Below are 24,433 nucleotides of genomic sequence, written 5' to 3'. Positions count from 1 at the left end.
CAGGAGAGGTGCTGCAGGGGCCGGAGAAGCTGGTGGTTCATGAGAATTGGGTCTGCAGGGCACCAGCCTTGGGGGGAGGCTCCAGGATTCTGCAGGAAACGCTGCTGGCTCCCCATCCCGGCCTCAGCTCCCTCCCACCTCCGCACAAGGCAAGGCCAGCTGCAGCCTCCCATAATGAGGAAGGTTCCTCTGCTGTGGGGACGGCAAATCCGGAGCCCTCTGCGCAGCCTCTCCCTGCAGTTCCGTGGTACTTTCTTCCTCAGGGAGCCTCCCAGATCCCTGTGAGTCCAGCTCACGGTCAGCTCATGAATTTAGGGCTCTAAAGATGAGCTGGCGGGCCTGCTATTGCTGTATCTTTATCTCCAAGGCTCTGCCACAGGAGCTGCAGACTGAGTTCAGAGAGCATGTTTATATAGCAAGTAGTACGTGCCAGGACGACTCCAAGAGTTTTATGTACACTAAGTCATTTAACTCTCATATCAACTCTCTGAGGTAGGCCTGACATAATGCCTGTTTTATAGATGATGAAGCTGAGGAACTTTGAACTCATACAAGCTGCCCAGTGATACAGAGTTAGGAAGTGCCTGAGTGGTCTGGCTCCAGAGTCTATGGGCTGGGGTCGGCCTCTGAGGATGGGGACGGTCACTCACCTGCCCTAGCCCTGGGCGGCAGGAGAAGGACCACCAGGAGCAGGAGTGGCTGCATCTTCCTGGGAAGTCTGCCCAGTCAGTTGCTGCTGGTGCTTCCTCCTGCCAGACTTTGAGCCCCTGAAAGAGGAAGGAAGGGTGCGGGTGGGGGCTTGAGAATTCGCATTCCCATTCTCCTGCTGCTGTGATAGGTTTCATCACCCAAGGCTGCCCAAGAGGCTTGCCCACCAACTGCCAGTGATCTGGGGAAAGATAGTAACCCAAGCCTTCAGCACAATATCCCGCACAGCTGCTGAGTCAGTGCTGGCCGTGGAAATGGGAACCCAGGGCAACAGGGATGGGGACTGGGTCACTGTGTCCCAGAACCTCAAACCCACCTAATTCAATAATCCCTACAAGCATCAAAGCTGGGAGCTGTCTATTTCCTCCTTCCTCTCCCTCAGGGACTGGAGCCTGCATGTCTTCACCCTTTGGTCTTAGCCCCCTGTTGAGACCCTTGCTGCTCCCACTTCTTTCTAGAAGTTGTCATGCAGATTGAGTAGCTCTCTCTCCTGAGTGTGTGGAGGACAGGACACTGTCAGGGAAAGAAAAGGGAAGAATGAGGCTCTGCCACTGACCATTACGCTCTCAGGTCACTTGAGCCCCAGCAAACTCTCAGTGAAATCTTGACACTGTGGACGACTTCTGTTTTCCTGCTTCCTACTCAAGGCGAAGGCCTTTATGTTCCAGAAGGTTCTCTGCACGCAGAAAAGGCCTAGTGACTTGATTTTGTTGCCAGCCATCAGACCCTGGTGGAAAAACATCTCAGATCCTATTCATCCATGGTATAAGAGACCCATCAACCTAATCCCATCTCTGCCCCAGGGGTGATAGCTCCTAAGAAGGAGGTCCCTCACTGCTGTGCTCCCTGTAACACATGAAGAAGTGGACCCAGGCATTCATCATTGAGAGAAAGGCACGGCAGAGTCCTGCAGAGCAACACACGGGGCTGTGAGACGCTCTCAACAATACTTAGAAGATTCTCTGTTGGCACAGAAAGCACTACAATATAGTAAAATTTTTGCAAAAGTATCAGAATTGAAAGCTAATACAATTCTCAGTCTTCTATGGATTATTATAAGCCCACATGAAAATCTTATAAAAGTTAAGGATCCTCTCCCTATATATAAATATACACAGGTTATAGCTTATTTTCAGAGCTGCCAAGAACTTAATCCTTCCTCTAATGCACGGTTTATGATTGCAACCTCATGAAATTTCTTCATGCATCTGAAAGGTAATATGCAGAAAACGGGAAAAGAAACGAAAATAGTATAACAGCTTTATTAGTGCCTTAGCATCTGGGTAATTTTAATTTATTGTTAATTAAAGATTTTCAACACTTTATTTTATTTTAAAAACTTTAATGTAACTTTTTTAAAAAGTAAAGGATAAAGAGTAGCATGCGAAGAAATGGAAGTCAAATATATATGCTCCCAATGATCTGAATAGAGATGTGGATAGGGGATTTCATTAACAGTGACTAGGATTTCATGCCGATCTTCCCACCAAAAACAACCGAAAGAAACCTGTTTAAAATGGCTAAAAACCTTAAAAGCCTTGAAGAAATGCCAATGTAGGAGTGAATACCAGGCCAAAACTGAAGGAATAATGGGTGTCCAGTTAGACAGTTACTATTGTTCTGTGGAAATTTGCTGAACCCACAAAATTCGAACTTCTGTTTTAATGAGCATATAAAGTGAGAGGTATAGAAATCAAAGAGGGAGGAGATATGGGGATATATGTATATGTATAGCTGATTCACTTTGTTATAAAGCAGAAACTAACACACCATTGTAAAGCAATTATACTCCAATAAAGATGTTAAAAAAATAAATAAATTTTTTAAAATAACATAAATTAAAAAGAAATTAAAAAAAAAAACAAATCAAAGACCAAGACCCACACAAGCAGGTCTAGTCAAACCCTCCTCACAATAAGCTGGGAACTGAAAAGTTTACACACTCAAAGTAACAAAGAAGAGTTAATGGGCAAGTGCTTGCATGTAATTTCATGAAAGATGGGAATAGTACTGGACTTTCATGGAGTCCCATACCTTGAACTTCGATTAATGTTGTTATGGACTGTTTGCCAAAGTAGCTGGCAAAATCAAATGCAAATGTAGAGGAAATTCACTTAATTCCAGTGTTTGAATTACACCTGAATATTGTTTTTCAAGTACAATGACAAGCATATAGTCAAATATAAACAGATCAACAAGCAAGCAAAGATATAAGACACCATGACTAATATACAATAGATGATAAGAGAAAAAATACTTTAATTATTGGGATAATACTATTAGTAAAATAAAATATAGATTGCAAAAAAAATTATGCTGAAATAAAAACAAGCTTTAAAAGCACTCCCGTGTTATGTCATAATTCTAGTTATTACTTTAAAACGTATATCTCAGAAATAACTAAATTTCCTTGTCAATTGCATTATTATGAACTTTCATCAAATCTCTAACCGTGGTCATTTTTAAGTGTTTTGTCATTTACAGACAGTTCTGTGTGTACTCTGATGCTTTTGCAAATATGTTCCTATAAAAGGGTTTCATCTTCAAGGAATTCATGGAAAAGACTCTGACAAGTACAGGTTTCTGGTAACTGACTATACTGCTGAACTGAATGAATAAGCATTTTCAGAACTCTAATGGAAAACTGATGAATTCATAGAAGTGCTAACAAAAGATCAAGATGAAAAAAAAAACTAAGTACATGGGACTGAGTGAACTGATGAGGATGATTATAATTTTTGTGACTTTCTGTTTGAATAAAAAAAAAAATCCCACAAGGACTCAGAGGCAAAAAATATACAAATCAATTTTTACTGCAAAGTAAAGGAGCTGTTACAGTGGAGGATTACTGGACTGAATGTCAATATTATGACATAGTGTGTTTCGTGTTTGGTAATTGCAATCACTGTTGCTTTTGTTGTGGTCATCCATTTACAATGCTTGGTGTCAGTTTATTTATCTCTTGTAAAAATAAAATACAGTGTGTGTGTGTGGAAAAAAAAAAAAAAAAAAGCACTCCCGGGAACATTAACCTTAAAAAAATGACATCTGAAAAAGAGCTAAATACAACTTCTAAAAGTGAGAAATATGAAAACACCAAAATTAAAGTCACAGTGAATAAAGTTAATAACAGATTAGACAAAGATGAAAATAGAATTACTAACCTGAAATGGCTCAGAAAAATTGTCAAGAATAGAGCACAGACAGGCATAAAGATAAAAATATAGAAAATAGTAGAATTAGAAGGTTGAAACATATGTTGAATTAAAGTTCTAGAAGAAGAGAGAGAGAATGGGGGGGAAAAGTAATATATAATGAGATAGTGCTTCAGATTTTGTTAAAACTGATGACAAAAATGCAGTTAGAGGTTAAAAAAATACAAATAAATCTCAAGCAGAATACAGAAAAGAAATCTATACCTAGAAATCAATATTATATAGAAATAGCAGAAATCTTAAGGACAAGTAGAGTAAGATAGATTACACGCTTTCAAATGAATGGCAGAGCAAAGGCAGAATTTTCAACAGCAGCAGTGAGTGGATGCTACTCAGGAAGAAATGTCTTCATAGTCATTTGAGAAGATTTTAAAGCACATCTTATAAATTGATTAGTAATGTTACAGAATTTATGAATAGCTGATGAAAAAAACAAACACATATAGAACATCTTACCCAACAAAGGCAGATTACACACTTTACAAGCACATATAGATGTTGACCATAGATTAGGCCATAGATTAGGTCTCAAAAATGTTTAAAGGATTAAAATGATACATCATTTTTCATAGACCACAATGAGTTTTAAGTTAGAATTTCATAACAAGAATATGAGCAGAAAATCCTTATATTTTTAAAACTAATGAAATAGACTGCTAAATACAGAGGATCCTTGAACAACAGGTATTTGAAATGGACAGGTCCACTTACACATGGCTTTTTCTCAGTAGTAAACACTAGAGTACTACACTACCCATAGTTGGTAGCAAAACCACAGAACAGAGGACCAACTATAAGTTATACTTGGATTTTCCACTAGGTGAAGGGCCGATGCCCCTAAACTCCCACGCTGTTCAAGGGCCAAATGAATCATGAGTAAAAACATAATGGAAACAAAAAATGAGTTCAAAATGATTAATAATGATTAAAATAATTTATAGTAAAATTTGTTGGGTATATGTGAGTAAAGATGAAACTTGACTAACACTATACCTCAAATTAATTAATTTAAAGGTAAAAACTTAAAACTTTGGATATAGGAGAATTTCTTTATACACTTAACATTGGGAAAACAATTTTATACAAAATATACAAAGCACTAACCATCAATAATAATGCAAAAATTGATCTACATTAAATGTTTGTTGTGTATATATGAATAAAGATGAAATTCTGGTTACACAGGACATTTTTTGAATTTTTGAATTTTATTTTATTTATTTTTTTATACAGCAGGTTCTTATTAGTTATCCATTTTATACATATTAGGGTATATATGTCAATCCCAATCTCCCCATTCATCACACCACCACCCCCCGCCGCTTTCCCCCCTTGGTGTCCATACGTTTGTTCTCTACATCTGTGTCTCAATTTCTGTCCTGCAAACCGGTCATCTGTACCATTTTTCTAGGTTCCACATATATGTGTTAATATATCATATTTGTTTTTCTCTTCTGACTTACTTCACTCTGTATGACAGTATCTAGATTCATCCATGTCTCTGCAAATGACCCAATTTCGTTCCTTTTTATGGCTGAGTCATATTCCATTGTATATATGTACAACAACTTCTTTATGCATTCGTCTGTCGATGGGCATTTAGGTTGCTTCCGTGACCTGGCTATTGTAAATAGTGCTGCAATGAACATTGGGGTGCATGTGTCTTTTTGAATTATGGTTTTCTCTGGGTATATGCCCAGTAGTGGGATTGCTGGGTCATATGGTAATTCTATTTTTAGTTTTTTAAGGAACCTCCATACAGTTCTCCATAGTGGCTGTATCAATTTACATTCCCAACAACAGTGCAAGAGGGTTCCCTTTTGGGGCTTCCCTGGTGGCAAAGTGGTTAAGAATCTGCCTGCCAATGCAGGGGACACGGGTTCGAGCCCTGGTCTGGGAAGATCCCACATGCCGCGGAGCAACTAAGCCCGTGAGCCACAACTACTGAGCCTGCGCGTCTGGAGCCCGTGCTCCGCAACGGGAGAGGCTGCGACAGTGAGAGGCCCGCGCACCGCGATGAAGAGTGGCCCCCGCTCGCCGCAACTGGAGAAAGCCCTTGCACAGAAACGAAGACCCAACACAGCCAAAAATAAATATAAAATAAAATAAAATTAAAAAAAAAAAAAGAGGGTTCCCTTTTCTCCACACCCTCTCCAGCATTTGTTGTTTGTAGATTTTCTGATGATAGCCATTCTGACTGGTATGAGGTGATACCTTATTGTAATTTTGATTTGCATTTCCCTAATAATTAGTGATGTTGAGCAGCTTTTCATGTGCTTCTTGGCCATCTGTATGTCTTCTTTGGAGAAATGTCTATTTAGGTCTTCTGCCCATTTTTGGATTAGGTTGTTTGTTTTTTTAATATTGAGCTGCATGATCTGTTTATATATTTTGGAGATTGATCCTTTGTCCGTTGATTCGTTTGCAAATATTTTCTCCCATTCTGAGGGTTGTCTTTTCATCTTGATTGTAGTTTCCTTTGCTTTGCAAAAGCTTTTAAGTTTCATTAGGTCCCTTTTGTTTATTTTTATTTCCATTACTCTAGGAGGTGGATCAAAAAAGATCTTGCTGTGATTTATGTCAGTGTTCTTAACAAAAAAAACAAAAGAACCAGTGTTCTTCCTATGTTTTTCTCTAAGAGTTTTATAGTGTCCAGTCTTATGTTTAGGTCTCTAATCCATTTTGAGTTTATTTTTGTATATGGTGTTAGGGAGTGTTCAAATTTCATTCTTTTACATGTAGCTGTCCAGTTTTCCCAGCACCACTTATTGAAGAGACTGGGTTTTCTCCATTGTATATCCTTGCCTCCTTTGTAATAGATTAGTTGACCATAGGTGCATGGGTTTATCTCTGGGCTTTCTATCCTGTTCCATTGATCTATGTTTCTGTTTTTGTGCCAGTACCATATTGTCTTGATTACTGTAGATTTGTAGTATAGTCTGAAGTCAGGGAGTCTGATTCCTCCAGCTCCGTTTTTTTCCCTCAAGACTGCTTTGGCTATTGGGTGTCTTTTATGTCTCCATACAAATTTTAAGATTTTTGTTCTAGTTCTGTAAAAAATGCCATTGATAATTTGATAGGAATTGCATTAAATCTGTAGATTGCTTTGGGTAGTATAGTCATTTTCACAATATTGATTCTTTCAAACCAAGAACATGGTATATCTCTCCATCTGTTTGTATCATCTTTAATTTCTTTCATCAGTGTCCTATAATTTTCTGCATACAGGTCTTTTGTCTCCTTAAGTAGGTTTATTCCTAGGTATTTTATTCTTTTTGTTGCAGTGGTAAATGAGAGTGTTTCCATAATATCTCTTTCAGATTTTTCATCATTAGTGTATAGAAATGCAAGAGATTTCTGTGCATTAATTTTGTATCTTGCAACTTACCAAATTCATTGATTAGCTCTAGTAGTTTTCTGGAGGCAACTTTAGGATTCTCTATGTATAGTATCATGTGATCTACAAACAATGACAGTTTTACTTCTTGTTTCCCAATTTGTATCCCTTTTATTTCTTTTTCTTCTCTGATTGCCATGGCTAGGACTTCCAAAACTATGTTGAATAATAGTGGTGAGAGTGGACATCCTTGTCTCATTCCTGATCTTAGAGGAAATGCTTTCAGTTTTTCACCATTGAGAATGATGTTTGCTGTGGGTTTGTTGTATATGGCCTTTATTATGTTGAGGTAGGTTCCCTCTATGCCCACTTTCTGGAGAGTTTTTATCATAAAAGGGTGTTGAATTTTGTCAAAAGCTTTTTCTGCATCTATTGAGATGATCATATGGTTTTTATCCTTCAATTTGTTAACGTGGTATATCACATTGATTGATTTGCGTATATTGAAGAATCCTTGCATCCCTGGGATAAATCCCACTTGATCATGGTGTATGATCCTTTTAATGTGTTGTTGGATTCAGTTTGCTAGTACTTTGTTGAGGATTTTTACATCTATATTCATCAGTGATATTGGTCTGTAATTTTCTTTTTTTGTAGTATCTCTGTCTGGTTTTGGTATCAGGGTGATGGTGGCCTCATAGAATGAGTTTGGGAGTGTTCCTTCCTCTGCAATTTTTTGGAAGAGTTTGGGAAGGATGCGTATTAGCTCTTCTGTAAATATTTGATAGAATTCACCTGTGAAGCCATCTGGTCCTGGGCTTTTGTTTGTTGGAAGATTTTTAATCACAGTGTCAATTTCATTACTTGTGATTGGTCTGTTCATATTGTCTATGTTTTCCTGGTTCAGTCTTGGAAGGTTATACCTGTCTAAGGATTTGTCCACTTCTTCCAGGTTGTCACTTTTATTGGCATAACATTACTTGTAATAGTCTCTTAGGATGCTTTGTATTTCTGCGGTGTCTGTTGTAACTTCTCCTTTTTCATTTCTAATTTTGTTGATTTGAGTCCTCTCCCTCTTTTTCTTGATGAGTCTGGCTAATGCTTTATCAATTTTGTTTATCTTCTCAAAGAACCAGCTTTTAGTTTTATTGATCTTTGCTAGTGTTTTCTTTGTTTCTATTTCATTTATTTCTGCTCTGATTTTTATGATTTCTTTCCTTCTGCTAACTTTGGGTTTTGTTTGTTCTTCTTTCTCTAGTTCCTTTAGGTGTAAGGTTACATTGTTCATTTGAGATTTTTCTTGTTTCTTGAGGTAGGCTTGTATCACTGTAAACTTCCCTCTTAGAACTGCTTTTGCTGCATGCCATAGGTTTTGGATTGTCGTGTTTTCATTGTCATTTGTCTCTAGGTATTTGTTGATTTCCTCTTTGATTTCTTCAGTGATCTCTTGGTTACTTAGTAACGTATTGTTTAGCCTCCATGTGTTTCTGCTTGTTACTTTTTTTTTCCCCTGTAATTGATTTCTAATCTTGAAGCGTTGTGGTCAGAAAAGATGCTTGATATGATTTCAATTTTTTTTAATTTACTGAAACTTGATTTGTGACCCAAGATATGATCTATCCCGGAGAATGTTCTGTGCGCACTTGAGAAGAAAGTGTAATCTGCTGTTTTTGGATGGAATGTCCTATAAATATCAATTAAATTTATCTGGTCTATTGTGTCATTTAAAGCTTGTGTTTCCTTATGAATTTTCTGTTTGGATGATCTGTCCATTGGTGTCAGTGAGGTGTTAAAGTCCCCCACTATTATTGCATTACTGTCGATTTCCTCTTTTATAGCTGTTAGCAGTTGCCTTATGTATTGAGGTGCTCCTATGTTGCATGCATATATATTTATAATTGTTATATCTTCTTCTTCTTGGACTGATCCCTTGAACATTATGTAGTGTCTTTCGTTGTCTCTTGTAACATTCTTTATTTTAAAATCTATTTTATCTGATATGAGTATTGCTACTCTAGCTTTCTTTTTTTTTTTTTAATTAATTTATTTATTTATTTATTTTTGGCTGTGTTGGGTCTTTGTTTCTGTGCGAGGGCTTTCTCTAATTGCGGCAAGCGGGGGCCACTCTTCATCGCGGTGCGAGGGCCTCTCACTGTCGCGGCCTCTCTTGTTGCAGAGCACAGGCTCCAGACACGCAGGCTCAGTAGTTGTGGCTCACGGGCCTAGTTGCTCCACGGCATGTGGGATCTTCCCAGACCAGGGCTCGAACCCGTGTCCCCTGCATTGCCAGGCAGATTCTCAACCACTGCGCCACCAGGGAAGCCCCCCAGCTTTCTTTTGATTTCCATTTGGAGTATCTTTTTCCATCCCCTCCCTTTCAGTCTGTATGCGTCCCTAAGTCTGAAGTGGGTCTCCTGTACACAGCATATATATGGGTCTTGTTTTTGCATCCATTCAATGAGCCTGTGTCTTTTGGTTGGAGCATTTAATCCATTCACGTTTAAGGTAATTATCGATATGTATGTTCCTATTACCATTTTCTTAATTGTTTTGGGTTTGTTTTTGTAGGTACTTTTCTTCTCCGTGTTTCCCACTTAGAGGAGTTCCTTTAGCATTTGTTGTAGAGCTGGTTTGGTGGTGCGAATTCTCTTAGCTTTTGCTTGTCTGTAAAGCTTTTGATTTCTCCATCAAATCTGAATGAGATCCTTGCTGGGTAGAGTAATCTTGGTTGTAGGTTCTTCCCTTTCATCATTTTAAGTATATCATGCCACTCCCTTCTGGCTTGTAGAGTTTCTGCTGAGAAATCCACTGTTAACCTTATGGGAGTTCCCTTGTATGTTATTTGTCGTTTTTCCCTTGCTGCTTTCAATAATTTTTCTTTGTCTTTAATTTTTGCCACTTTGATTACTATGTGTCTTGGCGTGTTTCTCCTTGGGTTTATGCTGTATGGGACTCGCTGCTCTTCCTGGACTTGGGTGGCTATTTCATTTCCCATGTAAGGGAAATTTTCGACTATAATCTCTTCAAATATTTTCTCAGGTCCTTTCTCTCTCTCTTCTCCTTCTGGGACCCCTATAATGTGAATGTTTTTGCGTTTAACGTTGTCCTAGAGATCTCTTAGGCTGTCTTCATTTCTTTTCATTCTTTTTTCTTTATTCTGTTCCACAGCAGGCAATACCACCATTCTGTCTTCCAGGTCACTTATCCGTTCTTCTGCCTCAGTTATTCTGCTGTTGATTCCTTCTAGTGTATTTTTCATTTCAGTTATTGTATTGTTCATCTCTGTTTACTTGTTCTTTAATTCTTCTAGGTCTTTGTTAAACATTTCTTTCATCTTCTCGATCTTTGCCTCCATTCTTTCTCCAAGGTCCTGGATCATCTTCACTATCATTATTCTGAATTCTTTTTCTGGAAGGTTGCCTATCTCCACTTCATTTAGCTGTTTTTCTGAGGTTTTATCTTGTTTCTTCATCTGGTACATAGCCCTCTGCCTTTTCATCTTGTCTATCTTTCTGTAGATGGGGTTTTTTTCCACAGACTGCAGGATTGTAGTTCTTCTTGCTTCTGCTGTCTGCCCTCTGGTGGATGAGGCTATCCAAGACACTACTGACATAGTGAAAAGTAAAGCCACAGGGTGGGAGAATTAAGAAAGGGTTTATATCTGGTAGATATATGTTTATATATAAATCATATCTATGTTACCTTACAGGTCACTGGGAAGCCAATAATTTTGAAGTTATACATGGAATTGACAAATCTCTAGGAAATATAACTGAAAGAAACATACTCAGGAAGTTTAAATTGTCCTATAAACATTAAATAAATTGATTCCATTTTCAAAAATATTCCAGCAAGTACAGCCCCAGGCTCACATGGCTTCACTGGAAATATGTAAAAAAAAAAAAAAAATTCAAAGAATGGTATACAATTTCTTTTGGAGAGTAGATGCTACCCATCTCCCTTATGAGACTAGCAAAACTTCGATGCCAAACCCAGTGAAGACAATATCCACAAATCAATCAGTGTGATACACCACATAAACAAATTGAAGAATAAAAACCATATGATTGTCTCAATAGATGCACAATAAGCTTTCGACAAAATTCAACACCCAATTATGATAAAAACTCTCCAGAAAGTGTGCATAGAAGGAACGTACCTCATCATAATAAGGGTCATATATGACAAACCTACAACTAACATCATACTCAAAGGTGAAAAGCTGAAAGCATTTCCTCTAAGATCAGGAACAAGACAAGTATGTCCACCCTCACTATTTTTGTTCAACATAGTTTTGGAAGTCCTAGTTATGACAATCAGAGAAGAAAAAGAAATAAAAGGAATCCAAATTGGAAAAGAAGAAGTTAAACTGTCACTGTTTGCAGATGACATGATACTATACTTAGAGAATCCTAAGGATGTTACCAGAAAACTACTAGAGCTCACCAATGAATTCTGGAAAGTTGCAGGATACAAAATTAATACACAGAAATCTCTTGCATTCATATACACTAACAACAAAAGATCAAAAAGAGAAATTAAGGAAACAATCCCATTTACCATCGCATCAAAAAAAAATAAAACACCTAAGAATAAACCTACCTAGGGAGACAAAAGACCTGTACTCAGAAAACTGTAAGATATTGATGAAAGAAATCAAAGATGACACAAACAGATAGAGAGATATACCATGTTCTTGATTTGGAAGAATCAGTATTGTGGAAATGACTATGTAGACCCAAAGCAATCTACAGATTCAACGCAATCCCTATCAAACTACCAATGGCATTTTTCACAGAATTAGAACAAAAACGTTTACAATTTGTATAGAAACACAAAAGACCCCGAATAGCTTTTTCCTGAAACTCTTGATTCATTCACATGTGTGTAAGTTTATGTTCATGTACACACACATAAATATAGTATATGCATTGGGTCGTTTTGCAAAATGTATTTCCTACTGTGGGTCATGGCCGTAAAAGTGCATGCGCTTTCTGAATGTGCAGTGTAAAGACTTTCCCCCACCCATGTCTCTGATGGGGCTTTAATGAGCTTCCCTACCTGGGAAAGACATGATCCCTCCATCTCCCACCACAGATGAGGCACCAGGCTTGAGAGCTCATCCCTGAAGCCAAGACTCAGGAGTTCAGGACTCAACCTTGTCTCCAGCAAAACAGAGGGCATCTCTGGGGGAACCTCTGATTAGAAAGATAACCAGCTCAGAATGAGAGAAGAAAAGGTGACCATGCAGTTCCTGTGGTTACCAGCCCTGCCCTGCCTTCACTTGCTGGGAGTTATAAACCCAAGACTGGAAAATAGAAGAGGCACCTGTCCTGGACGGCCGCTCTGAGAAGATGCATCATCTTCCTCTCCCCCTGCTGCTCTTCCTCCTCTGCTCCAGAGGTGAAGCTGGTGAGTGTTGGGGTCATTCCATCTGGAAGCTGCAGCATCAAGACTAAATAAGATTTTAGTCTGAAAGTAGCTGACTCTTAAACAGAACCCCAGATCTCTCCCCAAGAGCCCAGAGTGAAGTTTCCACTGGGGTTGTGGCCACCCATTCTCTGCAGCCTGTGGTAGTTCCCAGGAACAAGGAACCCCACTTTGATGAGGGGAAAGCCCAGAGCAGGCAGGATGAAGGGGGTGTCATCTCTTTATATAACGTGTGACACTGTGCTTAAAGTCCTGTGTTGCCTTCACCTTCTGGCCTTGTAATTTGGCCGATCTGTGAGCACTCACGGGCTATGAAGACGGTTGAGACAGGAACCTGGAGAGCTTGTCCTGCACGGTGACAGAGGAGAGTCGAGCAGGTGCAGAATGGGAGTGGGGGAAATCCGAGGTGAAACACGACGGCATGGCATCTGAGGCCGAGCTGGCTGCCGTGCCTGGAGGAAGAAGAGCAGGTACCAGAGCCACCAGAGAGGGAGGATGGGCAGATCACAGGAGGAGGATGCATTCGAAAAAAGCCTCTCCCAACTTTAACCCAGCTTGTGCATTCTCTGTGTTCAAGCCCTGGGGTTCTCTGTTCCAGGCGACATCATCGGGGGCACAGAGAGCAAGCCACACTCCCGCCCCTACATGGCCCACCTGGCAATTGTCACTCCCCAGGATACGCTGGTGGCTTGTGGTGGTTTCCTGATAAGAAGGGACTTTGTCCTGACGGCTGCTCACTGTGCAGGAAAGTGAGACAACAGGGTCCTGTTTATCTCCAAATGGGAGGTAAACAGCCAGAGGGGCAACCAGGGACACCCCCTGGGGGGCCTGAGGGGGAGCTCCTGGGTCTGGGTCTCTTCAAGGAGAGGAAAGACTTGGGCTTAAGGAAATCGGTCTCATAATTGAATAGCTCCCCTGACACTCAGTCACTGTGAGCTCAGCTCCCCTCAAAGGAAAGGCGACCCCATCCCAGCACCCCTCTTCTAAAAGTAGCTCCCTCTCCCCGACCCCAGCACATGAGATATGGACTCACTCTTCAGGGTCCCACCCAGTTCTCTGGGCCACTTCCTCTATGTGCTTTTCAGGAACACTGGCCTTCAGTTCCCAGGGACCTGAACCCATCCTTTCCATGGGAGACAGAGAACAGCACCCACCTGAAACACCAGCACTTCCCCCTTCCCTCTGACACCTCTGGCTCCAAAGGGCTGGCCCTGATTAGGGAATGCCAATCCTGTCCCCTGGGTCCTCCATGGCCTGCTCAGTCCCCAGCAAGTCCCAAGGGTCTTGGAAATTGTCTCTGTTCCCTGGGAAAGCTCTTCCCTGAGTAAAACCTGAGCCCCTCCAATACCACAAGTGGCCCAGATAAGGGGGGCTGGGAAGAAATCATTGACCCTGGGAGAGACTCTGTCCCCTTTTCTCAGAATGGGCATATCTCAGGAGAAAATCACACTGTCACTGTTTTACCTTGTCCTTCTTCTCCCTCACAAAGGTCTATAATGGTCACCCTTGGAGCCCATAACATAAAAAAGAAAGAAGACACATGGCAGAAGCTTGAAGTCGTAAAACAGTTCCCTCATCCAAAATACAATGACTCTATTGTTCACCATGACATCATGTTACTGAAGGTGGAAATTCTTCTTCCCCTTCTCCACTTCCTGTTCTCCAGGGCTTCTCCTTCAGGTCCCATTGCCCTGACATTTCCCCAACCTGCCCCTGGACAGCGCCCCTCAACTCCCCCCTTGGAAGTGGCTGTAATGTGAAGCAACCTGCCCTGTCCCTCCCTGATTGCCTCCAGTTGCCCCCAAGCCCATTTCTAGCTCTGACAGCCCTCGTTTCCTTCACAGCTGAAGGGGAAAGCCAACCTGACCCTGGCCGTGGGGACACTCCCCCTTCCACCCCAATTCAACTTCATCCCACCCGGGAGAATGTGCCGGGTGGCTGGTTGGGGAAGAACAAATGTTCAGGAGCCGGGCTCCAACACTCTGCAAGAGGTGAAGCTGAGACTCATGGAGCCCCAGGCCTGCAGACACTTCACTACTTTTGACCACAATCTCCCACTGTGCGTGGGCAATCCCCAGAAGACAAAATCTGCATTTAAGGTGATCCTCAGACTACGGTCTTCTCCACAATCACTGTCCAGGGTCCGGACATCTCCTGGAAGGAGAAGGAGTCAGAAGAGTGTCAGCCGGTGACAAAGTTTGAGATCACAGGACTGAGGAGCTGGAAACGTCCCTGTGCTGATCATCCTGCCGCGGCCCCATGCAGTCTCTGACTATCCCTCCCAGGCTGCTACACAGGGTCATGGGGCGCCAGGAAGGAAAGCAAGAAGCAGCATCAGACAGAGACACAGAACCTCATGAGGAACCAGGGTTCCCGCCACTGATGCTATTGGGTTGGCCAAAAAGTTCATTCGGGTTTTTCCATAAGATGCTATGGAAAAATCTGAACGAACTTTTTGGCTAACCCAATAGGTCTGACCAACTCAGAGTTGGGACCATGGGGAGGAGTGGGTGGTTCCCTGGCTCACCTTTCCCCTCTCTCTCCCTTTCCCTCTCTGTCCCACAGGGAGATTCAGGGGGCCCTCTTCTCTGCGCTGGGGTAGCCCAGGGCATTGTCTCCTATGGACAGTCGGATGCAAAGCCCCCTGTCATCTTCACCCGGATCTCCCATTACCGGCCCTGGATCAATAAGGTCCTGAAAGAGAATTAACCTGGAACCTGGGTCAGCCTGAAGGGAAATCTGGAACCGGATCCAAGCAGGTTCTCTGTGCCACTCACTCTGGATCTGCCTCTGGTTCCTGCTCAAGTCCCACCACATCCCTAAACCTCAGGAAGCCTCCTCCAGATCACAGAATTCCCAATAATTCCCAATAAATGCCTGCTTCCAGACCTGAGCGTGTGTCTCCTCTCTCTGCTGCTCTCTCCTCCCAGCGTCAGGCACTCCATAAGCCTTGAAAGGGGTGGGTGTGTGATGTGTCTGTGAGAGAGACAGAGACGGAGAGGAAACGGTGAAGAAAAATGGAAAGAAAGAAGAGAAAGGGATTCCCTGGAGAGGCAGGACCCGTATTTCCAACATAAAGAAGAAATTACACCAGATCCTTCCTTGCCTTCATCGTCAACTCAACACCAACTCTGATTTATCTTTAAGGATATTCAGAATCACTACGAACATTTTGAATTGTAGGATGTTTAGAGCATCCCTGACCTCTCCACTAGATGTCAGTAGCAACAGTCTCGTCTCAACCAACTTATGAATCAAAACCATCTCCAGGCTTTGCTGTATGTCCCCTGGGGCTGTGGTTGGGGAGGGGTGAGGGAGCTGGGCAGGAATCACCCTCAGCTGAGAACCCCCAGTTTAGATGCATTTGGCACCGCATTGGGCCCTCCTCACAGTCCCCCTCGATAGGAAAAGACCTACCATCTGTGGAGCTTTGATCTGAGAGGCAGAGAAGATCATCTGTCACTCATTTCTGCAAAACAAAAACATGGAACAGATAAGAGGAGGGACAGCATCACGAGTTCTGCATGAACGACAGCCACAAACAGCTGCTCCGTAACCAGCAGGAAGATGAAGGCCTAGAGCCTGCTTGGCCTCCAACTCTTGCCAGTTGAGGGACTGGCTGGAGGAGAGAAAAAGGGCGGGACAGGGACAGACACAGCAGGAGCCTGTGGCTGATACCACTCCTCGCTTCTGAGAGCATGGTGATTCCCTTCAATTAAGTGAACTCTTCCCAGAAATTCATCTTTAATAAAGAATCAGAGATATACACAAAAGTTTATGAATAAAAATTTTAATCTCAGCATTTTCAGTAGTAGAAAAACTAGATTCCCAGCCATGGAACAAAGTTTAAATAATAAATTCATATGATTGAATATTTTGAAGTTATTAAAAATTTATTTCAAAACATTGAATCATGTAGGAAAATGCAATGTAATAGAATGCTTTTTAAAAGCAACATAAATATCTCCCTGTAGTAGAATCTCAATTTTTGTAATTATATATTGTATGTATGCACAGAAAGACAACTAGAAGAAATTAACATCAAAATAATTATGGTGGTTATTCTAGAGGCTAGGATTAATAACTATCTTTATTTCCTTTATATGCTGGCTCCAAACCCCTGGTATTCTAACTATAGCTGACTCAGTACCATACATGGACCTACCTGTGCATAAGCACATACACCCATTCATTCTCCCGTTGGTCAAGGTTTGCTCTGTGGGGGGTAAATACCCTTGCACTTCCAGATCGCATCACTCAGCCCATATCCAGGATGTGGCTAAAGAAGCTAAGCCTTCATGGGAGCCCTTGGGTCAGTGCACAGGCATGGTGGTCTCTCCTTGTCAATTAGTGCCTTGCACAGACGTTCTTTTGTCTTTAGCAAAGGTAGTGGTGGCCAGGGATTTATACCCATGGGAATGGTGTGAGCTGGGAAGTATAGCTGATTGAGCTGATCAGAGGTAGTGGATAAAATGGTCCTGACGAAGCCTTCCCTATGCCACCCAAATCCACTTGCACCTTCTTACAGTGTCTGGATCTTGCCTGAGAACAAGATGCCCATCCTTCTTTCCTGAGAGGGAAGGTACCAGTTCAAACCTTCAGTTTAATAGCCAATCACAGTCTCCTAAAAAGACCTAAAGATGGTTGGCAAATCAAGCTACAGGGTCCTGTGCTACAGCTGTTCCCGGGTCTTAATTGATATTTCTCATCTCACCCCTCTACCACCCATTCTAGATTTCCCTCCCCTTTGGCCAACACTTGAGTTGGCCTGGGTTATATGTCTGCTGGGGTTACCCAGACCTCTAACCCTGAGGGGGCTGAGTCTTTAGTTGCCTTATATTTGACAGGTTTGACTAGTTGCCCATTTGTAATGATCACTGAGCACTAAAGTACAAGGGATGTCCCCAGCAAATCCCCTGGGTTCAAGTCATGCTCTTCTCTTCGCCCTTTGTACAGCAACAACCCTAGCTTCTCATAGGCATCACGGTCAATTACTCCAGCCAGTATAGTACCTCCTTTCTTTGCCTGCTGGTCCACTGATATGAGGAGCCCAAAATGGCCAGGTGATGGTCACAACTGCCAGTTCATGGAGCCTTTACCACCTCCCTTGGTGAAGGCATTTTCTTCCTAAAAATTCGGACTCACAGCAACATGGCTTTTAACTTTACTCACTCCATGTAACTCCAGTGAAAGCTGCAGTAACTAAAAGAGCCATGCTTTATGGAAATGAGTGCCCTCTCTCTTTCTCCTTCTCCTTTTCTAACTTTTCGTCCACCTTCTCCTTTCCTTCCATCTCTTCCACCATCCCCACACCTACCCAAACCAGGCCAGGTCACAGATAAGCCAATATCGATTCATCAGAAGTGTCCCTAAAGGTGATCCTCAGTCCCATGGCTTCTGGCAGTCTCTATCCCTTGTACCCTCTTATCTACACCAAAATCATGTTTGTGACAAAAACCCAGAGAGCTCTCCTGAGCCCAAGGCCTTAGGACAAAGTGGGAAGCATCATGGGCCTGCAGGTCTCCGGAATCTCAGGTCTAATTAAGTCATCCACAGTAAATGAAAGGTATCAGGCCAATGAATGAGAGGCCAGTACAGGGTAGGATATCTCCAACCCAGGAAAGGGATGCTTAGGCTTCAGCCAAACCTGGCCCTAGAGCCAACTCTGAGTGCCCCTGAAATCCAGCCTGTCACTAACACCAGAGTGACCCCAAATTTCTAGAGAATTCTAGACAGAATTTTTGAAATTAAGCCAAGCCTCCCAACAAAAGCTTTTCTTAACATTCTTTGCCACATACTTGATGCTTATCACCACCTACCGCTGGAACCAGGACTGGGAAACCAGCCCAGAAGCCCTCCAGTCCCAGGATACCTGACTAGAGCCTACGGTGAATGCCGGGCCACAGTTCTGGGATCATCAAACAGACTTCACTCTGATTTATAGGAGACAGGAGGACAGGCCTTCCTGCCTGGCTCCTCCTTCTGAAGTAACTCTCCTGCCTCCATAGCCTCCCACACCTAGGCTCCCCACACTGAGGGACTGCCAACATCTCCCGCTTGCTCCTGCCTCAGAGCTTGGGAGTCCTAACTCCAAATCTAGTTAGAAATGCAATACAATGCGAATTGAAGAAAGCAGAATATTCAAAAATGTACATTCACTTTGACTGCAACAGTGTGGAATACTGTACGTTTTGGGAGAAAACTGGACAGAATTCTTCAGAAATGGAGATAATTGTGTCAGAATTATAATTAAATAAATGGCTTATCCATCCTCTTTAAAATTATTTCTATATTTTTTACAAATGACCAAAAAAATGGAAAATGCAGAGAAACAAAAGTGCTTTCTGAAACCGCTTAGATGCTCAGCGAATGATCTTATCCCTGTTACTCCCATACACAGCACAGTCCCCAGGGAGCAGGGAAACCACAGGACACAGTGCCATGCTGTCCAGGAAAGAAGATGGGGGAGGGTAGACTTCCTCAGGATTGTCCAGAGGCTGTGCTGGGAGGGACCAGCTATGGGAGAACTTTAAGGATGCCCTGAAAGCAGTGTCTGGGTCTGCCCCAGGCCATGAGCCCAGAAAATAAGAAGCTCTTCTTGGACACAGAGTGTGGAAAAAGCTGTTGATGCCACACTGATCTCTTCAACCAGCTCACCCAGAAAAGACAAGATCAACCATCAGTGCCGATTTGATTCGGAGATGCAGAGAAAGTCACGGCTCCAGCTGTCAGATGCTGGGGTCTGATAACAGGAAGGAAAACTTTACAACATCTGCAGGAGAATTAGCCCAAATATAAGAGGATTTCCCCATGCCATGGAAAAGAACAGCCTAGGACCTGCCCAGCACAAACACTACACAATTACAGTCCAAAGCAGACAGCTTCCCTGGGTTCTACCAAAAAGGCAGGGACAGAAGTGAGGAGGCTAGGGATTTCCCTGGTGGTCCAGTGGTTAAGACTCCACACTTCCACTGCAGGGGGCACAGGTTCAATGCCTGGTCAGGGAACTAAGATCCACATGCTGCGAGGCGCAGCCAAAAAATTAATTAATTAATTAAATTTTTAAAAAAGAAGTGAGGAGGCTAAACAGTGTACCTCCACCCAGAGCTGAGCCTTCACCTAAGGCAATGGGAGCTGTCTCCCTCCCTCTCTGCCTCCCATCATTCCCCTGGTTACCTTGGCGCCCTCGCCATCCAGCCTGATATAGAGAATTGGTGGATAAACCTAAGGAAATCTCCCAGATATTAGAGCAAAAAAAAGACTGAAAAAAAACTAGAGAAATAAAAAGAAAATTGGAGCACCAGTCTAGGAAATTCAACACCTGAATGACAGAAGTTTGCATCAGCATAAAATTAAAACATTTTCAAATAGTTTACTTCCCAGCCCCCTTTCTCAGCACTGGAGGATGTGCTCCACCAACACAAGAGCATAAACCAAGAAGTGAAGAGAGATCCCAGGATGACAGCCTTTGGTGTGGGGAAAAATCAAAAGTGGGGAATGGGGCTAGTATTTTCATAACGTTCTTGCAGAATCACCTAACGATTTAACTATCTGCATGCATATTTGATAATAATAAAGCACAGCAAAAGACAGGTGTCGAGTAGCTGATTTACTGGAGAATAGAGCATTCCAAATGCAGAGGACTGGGAAGGGGTACATGTCCGCCAGATGGCACCACTGAGCAGCAGGCAAGACAGTGTGGGAGACAACCAAAGAGCTTGTATGTTGGGTGGGTGGTGATAGAAGACAGGCATTCCAGGCACTGCAAGGTTAACTGATTCTCATTTTAGATCTGGTGGGAAGACATTTCTGTGCATCACCAGCAGAGATGCAGGTAATGATTGCTGTAGGCGGTGCGGTCAGCAGCCAATGGTCTTTGCACAGAGCTGCAAACCAAGAGCGGCTGGAAGGCTACTTTATGCCTTCCAACCTGGGAGGCATAAAGTCAACCTGGGAGGGGCGGGGGGTTGTCCCACCTTCTTCCAGGGAGGCCAGCACCACCTCGCTTGGAGAGCCAGATGTCCAAGCTCAGGGCAGAGGATGGGGAGGTGCAAGCAGGCAGGCTTTGTTTGACCTGGTCTCCTCTCCCTGCCAGGCTTCACCTCCTATGTCGTCCCAGGAGTCCCCGCCTTGCTCAACGCTCAACTTACAGTGCTTTTCCTTTCCGCCTGCTTTTTTCCTTCTGCTGCTTGGCCTTTGTCTTCACAGAACCCAATTCAAGGTGAAAAACTATGATTCGGACGCCAAACCAACCCATGAGGCTCAATAAGGGCACTTGGTCATTCACTCACAGAGGAATGTGCGATTGGCCTATCTGCCTATAAGTATTGATATTATAATATCAAATTATAATATATTATTATGATTATCATCATCATATTGAGCATCATCAATATTGTTAGTCGTCATTATTGTGGTTGTTACTGTTATTATTACTGATTGCTGTTATTGTGGTTGTTATAAAATATTGAATAAAGTTTCTCTATCCGTGACAAAAAAAAAAAATGTCAGCCCTAAGCCAAGGAAGAGCAGGCTCAGTGCCAGGCAGGGCTGGGCAGGCAGTCCTCAAGGTCCCTAGGTGCATCAGAATCCAGCCCAGGTCCCAAGGGAAGCATTGCACTCTCTCTGCAAGCCCAAGTCTGTGTGACCTCAACAATGCCCAGCACTTGTGGGGAGGCACAGAGGAGAGAGGCAGTAGAGCACTAGTAGGGCAATGTCGCCTACCCTGGCTGAGAGGGGATCAGACCCCTGATTTAGACAGGGCCTCTTCTCAAAAGCAGCCCAACCCTTCACATCCAGCCCAGCCTCCCGCTGGACTCAGAGCCCACTGGAAGTCCCGTCACTAGGCAGCCTCGGCTTCCTTCAGCCTGCCCTGGACTTGGGGCTAGGACTCGCCCAGCTGGCCACCTTTTGAGCAAAAATGTGCCTCTCTGCCATGGCCCTGCCCTCAATCCATAAACAAATCGTGCTGTGCACCTACAGTGTCCCAGGCACAGGGAGACAAGAGTAAATAAGACAGGTTCAGTGCCTGCCCTATCAGAGCTCACAGTCTATGAGGCTTTGCTTGATTTATGTAATAATCTCATTTTGAAAAAAATACAAGATGTGAAGTTGTGTCATTTGTATAGAATAATGCAAAGTTCACAAATATTATTTCATTTAACCCCAAAATCACAGTATGATTAGAGCTGGAACACTAAGACTTATCGCTGAAAAGTTGTATGGTTTAGTGGTTAAGCATGCCAGCTCTGGAACTGACTGCCTAGGTTCAAATCCCAGCTCTGCCACTTAGTAGCTATGTGCCGACCATAGGCAAAATACTTAATGTCTTTACGCCTCGGTTTCTTCATGTCTGAAATACAGGTAATTATAGTTCCCATCTCATACAGCTGTTGTTAGCATTAAATGAACCAATATTCTGCTTAAAACACAGAAGAGCTCAATATAAGTTAGCTATCATTGCTATCACCTAATCCAAAGCCCTAATTGTGTAATTAGAACCCAGAAAGGTAAAAGGACTTCTACAGTCATACAAAGTTTCTGACCCTTAACCAAGGTTCTATTCTCTCTGTCACTGATCTTCTCAGGAACTAGAAAATTCACTCAAAGGAACTTAACTTACCCACCCGCCACTCTAACCAAATGCTTAAACCCTCCTACCTCATCCTCATCTGATGATCACCAAGCAAGGTGGCTACTCCACTTTCTGAGCATTCAGATTAGAAAGTTCTCAAACTAAAATCTGCTTTTTGCAAACACGGTTCAAAAGGATACATGCACCCCAATGTTCATTGCAGTGGTGTTTACAATAGCCAAGACATGGAAGCAATGTCCATCGACAGAGGAATGGATAAAGAAGATGTGGTGCCTATATACAATGGAATATTACTCAGCCATTAAAAAGAATGAAATAATGCCATTTGCAGCAACATGGATGGATCTAGAGATTATCATACTAAGTTAAGTAAGTCAGACAGAGAAAGACAAATATCATATGATACAGCTTATATGTGGAATCTAAAAAAAAAATGATACAAATGAAGCAAAAGGTGGGTAACAGAGCAGGGAGGAGGGTGGATCTGAAGAGGTGAGTGGAGAATAGGGCCTTTTTCCTGTCTGCACCCAATCCCTGAGAGAACCTTCCATTGAGTCCTTTGGCCTGTTCCGTCTCTCACGTCTTTGGTTGACAGTCCTAAAGCCACACCCCTTCCAGGAATCACATCATAAATAAATTACTTGCACTCAAGTGTTTGTTATCAGGGTCTGTTTCTGGGAAAACCCAAACTAAGATACCCCCCGAAATCAAGATTTATTAAATCTACTATAATTAGTACAATGTGATGTTGATGCAAAGACAATCAATTAGAGCAATGAAACAGAACGGAGTCCAGAAAAAGACACATTCATCCATGGACACTTGGTTTATGGCAAAGGAGGAAGTACAGGGCAGTGGGAAAGGACACTCATTTCAGTGCATATTGCTGGGTCAAGTGAATATCCATGGGGAAAAATGAAATTTGACCCCTATCTCACACACACACAAACATCAGTTCCAGGTGTCCCACACATTAAAAATAAAATAATAAAACTTCTAGACAATATGACAGGAGTATCTTTATCACCTTGGGGTTTAGAAAGATTTCTTCAAGGCACACAAAAATCACTAACCTTAAAACAAGTTTCTCAACCTTGCACTACTGATGTTTTGAACAGGATAAATTTTTGTTGTGGGGGAATGTCCCATGCATTGTAGGATGTTTAAAAGCATCCCTGGCCTCTACCCACTGATGCCAGTAGCACCACCACCACTGCCCCGGTTATGACGATGAAAAATGTCTCCAGAACATTGCCAAATGTCCCCTGGGGGAAATGTTGCCATGTTTGGTGAGGGGGGACAGAACACACAGTTAAAATTGTATCTCAGATTCAACAACAACAACAACAAAAATAGTGTGTGTCCCAAAAATTTCCTGGGAAAAAATTAAATGTTTTCATTGTTTATCTGATATTCAGATTTAACTAGGGGTCCTGTATTTCATCTGAAATTCACCCTCAGTTGAGAATTACTGTCTTAAAGGAAAAATGATTTGATAAATTGGATTACAAGAAGGACTTCTCATCAAAAGACATCTTTAAGAGAGTGAAAAGGCAAGCCACCCAGTGGAGGAAGATCCTTACAGCACATATGCCAACAAAGGGCTCACATGCAGAATTTATAGATAATGCCTGTCAATCAATAAGAAACAAAATAAGACAACCCGAAAGAAACACTGACAGATTTGAACAGGAAATTCACAAAATAAGATATCCAGATGGCCAATAAACATATGAAAGGCACCCAACCTTATTAGTAATCAGGAAAATACAAATTAAAACTACAATGCAACTGGGACTTACCTGGTGGCACAGTGGTTAAGAATCCGCCTGCTAATGCAGGGGACACGGGTTCGAGCCCTGGTCCGGGAAGATCCCACAAGCTGTGGAGCAACTAAGCCCGTGCGCCACAACTACTGAAGCCCACGCGCCTAGAGCCCGTGCTCCACAACAAGAGAAGCCACCGCAATGAGAAGCCTGCGCACCGCAATGAAAAGTAGCCCCTGCTCACCGCAACTAGAGAAAGCCCACGCACAGCAATGAAGACCCAATGCAGCCAAAAATAAAATAAATAAAAATTAATTAAAAAAAAAAAAAAAAAGTCCATGGGTTCAAGTCCCAATCTAGGTTTTGGCCAGGTTCGAGTCCC

At 42.5% G+C, this 24,433-nt stretch overlaps 2 protein-coding genes across 14 annotated transcripts in view; one reads left to right on the top strand and one right to left on the bottom strand.

The window, feature by feature from the left end:
• LOC132359641 (cathepsin G-like) overlaps positions 1 to 24,433 on the bottom strand; it is a 29,958-nt gene that overhangs the window by 2,710 nt on the left and 2,815 nt on the right. The window contains exons 2-9 of one of the 13 annotated variants that reach the window (XM_059914002.1): positions 16,108 to 16,159; positions 15,580 to 15,666; positions 13,345 to 14,844; positions 12,997 to 13,142; positions 12,589 to 12,701; positions 12,322 to 12,458; positions 1,265 to 1,435; positions 651 to 767 (exon numbers count right to left, since the gene is read on the bottom strand). In XM_059914002.1, the coding sequence (XP_059769985.1) occupies positions 651 to 705 (55 nt within the window). In that variant the 5' untranslated portion in view covers positions 706 to 767; positions 1,265 to 1,435; positions 12,322 to 12,458; ... (3 more) ...; positions 15,580 to 15,666; positions 16,108 to 16,159. The other 12 variants (XM_059914013.1, XM_059914003.1, XM_059914008.1 and 9 more) reach the window with 12 other exon arrangements.
• Positions 12,594 to 15,399, top strand: CMA1 (chymase 1). The gene is made up of 5 exons (XM_059914015.1): positions 12,594 to 12,672; positions 13,289 to 13,439; positions 14,180 to 14,315; positions 14,535 to 14,789; positions 15,256 to 15,399. Exons 1-5 carry the CDS (start codon positions 12,615 to 12,617, stop codon positions 15,397 to 15,399), a joined length of 744 nt encoding a protein of 247 aa, XP_059769998.1. The 5' UTR covers positions 12,594 to 12,614.

This window comes from Balaenoptera ricei, chromosome 2, assembly GCF_028023285.1.
Source record: "Balaenoptera ricei isolate mBalRic1 chromosome 2, mBalRic1.hap2, whole genome shotgun sequence".
Classification (NCBI taxonomy): Eukaryota; Metazoa; Chordata; class Mammalia; order Artiodactyla; family Balaenopteridae; genus Balaenoptera; species Balaenoptera ricei.
The sequence above is the reverse complement of the archived record's forward strand: the minus strand, read 5'-3'. Positions and strand labels throughout refer to the sequence as shown.